Here is a 6136-nt window from a genome sequence, read left to right on the forward strand (position 1 = left end):
GCCAAAGAGTAGGTAATCATGATGAACCATGCAACCCAAAACAATAAGCCATTCATTGGTCACGTTCTTCGTTGCTGACTGCAACAGGCATTCATTCATAGTACGCTAGTCTTCCCACAATGCTGGAGGCCTGAGGAGCTCCAAGTAATTTGAATTGCCTCTCTGGAACTACGGGCAATACCAAATGGCATAATGGTTGATACGGTATACACTAATTAATCTTTACTAGTGAATACCTCCGCCTAAAACGCTGCAGGGTGGATTCTGTCTAAACACCGAAAAAGCATGTATATTGCAAGTCGAGATCCACGTGATTTGTGTGCACCTGCCCTTCCCAACTCTCGGTATGACTTTTCTACTTCCACGCTTCCGCGTCGTGACGGGCGAGATTGCTGCGTTCTGCAGAGAAGTGGTCCTCTTCTGGGTTGCAGACTGCGTCGCCTATTGTTGGAATTCCTTCCTGTCAACACACATTACCAACACTGTAACTAGGACACTCTGTAACGCCCCGCTAGAGAAGTTACATGCGTATGCTCCACACAGCTACATAAAGGAATATTTACCTCGCCGTCATCCTCCTCCTGGTACCGCGAAACATCCACGTCGAGCTCAGCAACGTCATCGTCTACCTCCAGCTTTAGATCCGCGCAGAGGTCCTGCATACGCCAACAATCCGTAAAAGAGCATCACATATTTTTACAGTGCATACCCCCAAACACCAGTTGTTGCTTCACCGCATCCAGTCGTCCTCACGTCATCTTTCTTAACAGACACTCGTTGAACGTTGGGCATTGTCGAGGGAGGCAAGCCTAAAAATAGCCAATTTGCCCATGCACCAGCCCAAAGTAGTACATGGTTTGGCCAAACACGGGACTCACTCGCAGCTCGCCCAACATCCTCCAGCTCTTGAGATCCCGGAAACGGAGGTCCACAGCACGCGTGATTTGCTGACGCAGGGATGCTTCAGTAGGTGTGGGAAGGAGCCGCAGGGCAGCCAATACATCTCGCCCCTCAAGCCACTGCAATCGGGGTGCCAACTGCCTGAAGGGCACAGTAGCAGCAAGCGGTTGATCCATAAAAGTACAAATGTCAACAAGTTAATAGTCTACTCTTCAGAGATCACGCAATAGTGAAGCAGAATAATCTCCGGGTAGGAAAGGTTGCCTTACTGCACCAGCGCTGGTGGCACATCTGCTCGGAGAGCCACAAGGGATTGCAATAGCCGGGCCAGAGATTTTCCCACTTGCCACTCGAGATGCGCACTACAAGCTGCCCCAGAGTAGCCTGCTGCTGCCGGGGTCTGAGCCTGCAAGCCGCAAACCAACAACCTCCGGGTACTTCCAGAATGCCCCAGGCACAGCCCTTCAAAATGAAGGCACCATTTTCTACCCGCTTCCATGCCGCCTGTTATCCCAGTGTTCAGAAGGCAAGTACTCTCTGCATTATACTACTTCGGATTCTAAAATCGTATACAGTATACCAATAGGCCCTGCAGGGGAGCTAGCAACAGTTTAGGCAGTTTCAGCGCACCCGCTGCAGCCTTGAGCAGACAATGTCACAGAGTTGCTCTACATAGCGCTGCGCCACTTCAGGCTTGGGATGGCTGCGCAAGACCTGTGCCGCGCTACCTGCTGCAACCACCGAGAGACGTCCATAGAGAAATCCCTCATGGGTAGCCGCACACTGTGAAGATGTGGGAGCTTGCTGCATGCTATGTGCTGCAGCTCCAGGTAACGGCGACTCCATGAGATAGCGGGCGACGCGACAGAAACGACGCGAAAGTTGTGCAGATGACAACATTTGTGGCAGACGTTTTTCTGCCTGTGATGTTGCAGCGTAACAACTGTCTGGCGCCACCTGCGAAAGCACTGCATCCGCAATTAGGCCTTAATGTCTTAAGTTATCTCTACTCCATCAACCCAGATTCATGGATACTGCAGAAGGCCGTATCTTACAAAGTAATCCTCTTCCTCTGCAGCCGCTCGTTCCTTCTTCATTCGCGCCAGCTCCCTCAGAAGTGCCGGCAACAATTCGGGATCCACCTCTGGATAACGCAACGCACAGCAATTGCAGCCTCTCCGCAGATTAAGTTGAGCAAGCATCTATCAGGAACTGGCCGCATCTCTTCCCTAACGCATTCCAGCATCATATGCCCTAGCACTTCCTACATTCCCTTCCCCTTGTAAAACTGACCTGTGACGAGTCCCTTCATTAGCAAGTCCAACCACAAGCAAACGCCAGGGTCCGAACGGTAGCGGCAGATTGCCAGTACCAGTGCGTTGGCTCCTACAGCTTCTGCAGTGGATGATATCGAGGCATATAGCATGCGCGCCTTTTCTGATAAAGCAGTAGTTATACATCCTTGTTCGAAAGAAGGTTCCAGACACGCAACTGATCCCCCTTCAGAACCTCTGGTGCTCTCAGGGCGATTGAAGGCTTCTGAGAGAAAACCCTCCCGGTATCCATCGACGAACGACTCTGCGGCCACGCATCCAAATACTACTATGAATAATACCGAACCTCATCCAAAACTACTACTCGTGCATCCAGGTGCAGCAATGTATTCTGCACGTCCGCAAGTGGTGGAAAACTGTACCAGTAGAGGGGAAGCACTGCAACACGATGCGCTGCGCCACCAGTAGCTCCGCGCCACCCAGCAGCCTCTCTCCATTAGCAAGACCGCTACCGCCATATACGAAAGATGCAGCGACAGCAAGGGCGCCATGACAACGCAAGTCCTTGAGGTCCTTCAGGATCTGTAAAACCGTTGTTTCAGGAAGAGATCCCAGTACTGCCGGGGATGCCAAGAGAGCCCGCACAGCCGCAGCAGCGGCCTTGTCGTTCCCATCTCCCCCACGAGACGCCACCTGCTGCAGTATCTCTGCGCACACCTGCGGCGTCCAATGAGGGACCCGCTGCTGCAGCTCTTGCTGCAGCGCGCTAGTCAGGAGGTCGTGGCTTAGGCCCACTGAACGAAGTGTCGAGTCCACCGCAGACAACTCCGTCAGGGAAAAGCATACGGCCGCCCGAGCTATGACGGGAAGCGCTGCTCTGTACAAAGCAACACTGTTCGTCAGGGGCTCTGCGTTACCCACATGCAGCACTGGAAGCAGCTTCACTCGAGGGTCTGCGCTAAGACTTGCGAGCTGGTCGAAAGAAGCGAAGGTCTGCAGAAGTAAAGGAAGGCTGCGTACTGGGATGTTGCATATTCTGCTCCTAAAAAATGAAGAAAGGGACCCCACTAAATCCGCTCTGTAAAAGCTGAGAACTGCAAATGACTCTGCCGCTGTTAGCGCTTCTGTAACTGTACAAGTGGCCAACCGATGCATGATCTGGTCCGCACAGCAGTCCAGCAACTTCGCGTGTCTGTACGAGACACGTGCGCACCCCCATAGCGCTTGGATGAGGTCTAGGTTGCAAAAGGTCTCAACCTGAGCCTCAATTTGCTGGGCCAGCCTGCCAAAGAGTAGAGGATGGGGGTGTTTGACGCCCCCGTAGGCAGCAGCTACAGTTGCAATACCCCGAGGACCCAGTTCGTCGACCTTCCGGATGCACTGCACAGCAAGCAGGTCGAAGAGAGAACTGTTGGGAATGTTGAGACGCGCGAATGCCTGTAGAGCGACCCCCATGTCTGACGCTCGGCAGTCGTGCGCCTGCAAGGCAAGAAGCTGTCCCAGACGGCCAAATAAGGAAACATCTCTGTACCCCGCCTTAGCATAGGCATTGAGGATAGCGACTATTTCCCGCGAGCGGAAGCCTTCAGCAAGGTCCCTTACAGCTGAACTGCAGCGCCGCCAGAAATTTGGATTGAACAAGCGCATACGTCCGGCAACCGTAATGGTGTCTTTCAGTTCCCCTGCGGACTGCATATGTATAGGCACCCTACAAAAGTCATGGGGAACCTTTTTCGGGTCGATTGTCACTTCATAAGAATCGTACTCATCCAGTCTTTGGCGTTTTGTCGCAAACCCCCGGCATCCATGAGAAAACCTTCCACAAGGGCAGATGAACCGAACACCCCACGGATCATCGTGTCCTATTGGTCTTACAGAGACAGATGCGGTGGAGGTGCCCGTTCTCTGCAATGTGTTAGCAGTATGGCGCTCTTTTTGTTGCAGAGCATAGATAGACACGGAGACCCTCTGAAACTCCCACCGACACTTGAAGTTTCCCATGAAGTTTGAAGAAGCATCCGATAACGTCCTAGTAGGCCTACTCCCCACTACACAACGCGAAGCTGGAATATGCATGATCTCTGGGAGCTAAGGCATAGTCGGCAAATGCTGGGGTGGTAAGGGGAAGAATCACAGGCTCCGGCTTGTCTCGCATAGTTTCATACGCCCATGCTCAATTTAAAAGTAAATGTGCTAGCTGTTTTTTTTCTCCCTAGTGCTTTTCAGGGGCCTGAGGTGTGCAGTTGAGTTCCGCGCGCATGCAAGACAGCGCGCTTATCGAGACAGCGTCGGCGGCTGGTGAGGCACAACTTTCCTCCTTTCCTTTTAAATTAATATCTCTTTAACAGACAGCAGAGCTATTCAGATAGTTTTGTCATCTTAAGGTCGCGCAGAAGAGCACTTGTGCCCTTCCGGGGCTCTGGGCGTGGGCTCGCAAAATGGCTCACTTGTTCAGGCTAACTCGGGCCTTCTTTTTGCCAAGCGCCTGCACTAGAGAGGTGATTTTTCGGCTTTCTACTGCAGCAGGAGTATCCCGTGCTGCGGAGAGCGCCCCGCCACTGCTTAGGACAGGGAGCCAAGAACCCTCCACAAGTGTCCCAGGGGGCCGGTCGTGTAGCAGCAACTTGCGGCACTTTAATTCCTTTGAAGAGATTGTAGATGCCAACTGTGGTGCGAATGACCCAGTATATCAGCACCTATCGGAGCGCAGCATTGATGCCTACACGGCAGACAAAGAGACCGTCGACGCGCAACTGCTGCCTGTGTTGAAGGAGAACAAGCTTGTGTTGTTTCTGGAGGGCACTGTAGATAGCCCTAAATCACTTCTGTCTTTGAACGTCGTCAAAATGCTCACGCAGCTCCAAGCTGTCCCTCTTGTGGCCATCGATGTCACAGCCCACCCAGCGATCCTGGGATTCGCACTCACTCACGGGTGGGAAGGAAATGCAGCAGCAGGATAAGGTGGTTGCAGTGTAGTTGTTGGGGCTAGTAGTTTTGCGTTGCGTTGTTTTCAATGCGCCCTAGTACCACTGAGTTGGATGCTTTGCAGTCAACTGTTTTGTGCATGTCCGGCCATATTCACCATAGTATATTCGATATATAGTGGAAGGGATCCAAGTACCTGTTGAGTCAGCAGTTGGCATGCTTGCATATTTTGCTTGTGTTTCTGGCGCAGAAGGAAGAACCGGTGTCCGCTTTTATTTTTGGATGGAGTATGCCTTGGGTCTCATGACGCGTTGTTGCATCTCTACCAAAGCGGAGCATTGGCAAGGCAGGTCGCCGGCCGGTTACCACCTACAAGTCCGTACTTCGCAGGCGAGCTGCCCATTGCGCTGTATTGAACTTTCTAAAGCTCATGTTGCTTTTTAAGCCCGTGGAGGACTCAGGTGCACAGGCATCCTGGAGGAGGAGGGCTTGAAGGTGCGAGCTGCAGCGAGTTTAGGCTGACCTTCACTACCCTAGACGTCCCCTGTTGATCGTGCAGTCAGCCACTTGAAGCTCCTTAAGCAATTTTTCGTCGTTCCTGATTCGCCTGTCCTTAACGTGGAGCCGCCGTCGCCAGCCCGCGCAGGCGTGCACGAGCGCAGCTCACATCCGCTGAAACTGGGGTGTTGGAACTATACAGTTTTCGCCTGGGACGGTGGAATGTGAATATCACAGGATTTGGCCCCATTGATGGTCAATATGCCAACATCAGTGTAATTTTCCGCCTCTTCTTTCGTCTTTCCAAATAGGTGATTGTAACGTGGATCGCGCAATGTTTATGGCAAAACAGAAGTGTACGCACACTCTTCACACTGTTTCTAGGAATAAGCGTGATGTTTTCGATTTCAGGCAAACATAGGCCTACAGGAAGCATTGATGCATTCTGCTTTCTCACATTCACCATTCACTCAGTCAGATTTCCTCATGGTACAGTAGCGAAGCTTGCATGATGGTGAACTGAACTTGCTACTTACTGT

The 6136-nt window shown here is 52.1% G+C and overlaps 2 protein-coding genes across 2 annotated transcripts; one reads left to right on the plus strand and one right to left on the minus strand.

Moving 5' to 3' along the window:
* Positions 1-355: 355 nt before the first annotated feature.
* Positions 356-4250, minus strand: EMWEY_00014860 (Chromosome III, complete sequence, related; the record flags this gene model as incomplete). Its single annotated transcript, XM_013479483.1, has 8 exons — positions 356-460; positions 564-656; positions 879-1041; positions 1170-1306; positions 1531-1857; positions 1956-2044; positions 2194-2478; positions 2597-4250. The coding sequence occupies 8 exons, from the start codon at positions 4248-4250 to the stop codon at positions 356-358; spliced, it is 2853 nt and encodes a 950-aa protein (XP_013334937.1).
* Positions 4251-4612: 362 nt separating this feature from the next.
* Positions 4613-5515, plus strand: EMWEY_00014870 (hypothetical protein, conserved; the record flags this gene model as incomplete). Its single annotated transcript, XM_013479484.1, has 2 exons — positions 4613-5106; positions 5350-5515. The coding sequence occupies 2 exons, from the start codon at positions 4613-4615 to the stop codon at positions 5513-5515; spliced, it is 660 nt and encodes a 219-aa protein (XP_013334938.1).
* Positions 5516-6136: the final 621 nt, after the last annotated feature.

This window comes from Eimeria maxima, genomic scaffold (assembly GCF_000499605.1).
Source record: "Eimeria maxima Weybridge genomic scaffold, Emw_scaff117, whole genome shotgun sequence".
NCBI classification, from domain to species: Eukaryota; Apicomplexa; class Conoidasida; order Eucoccidiorida; family Eimeriidae; genus Eimeria; species Eimeria maxima.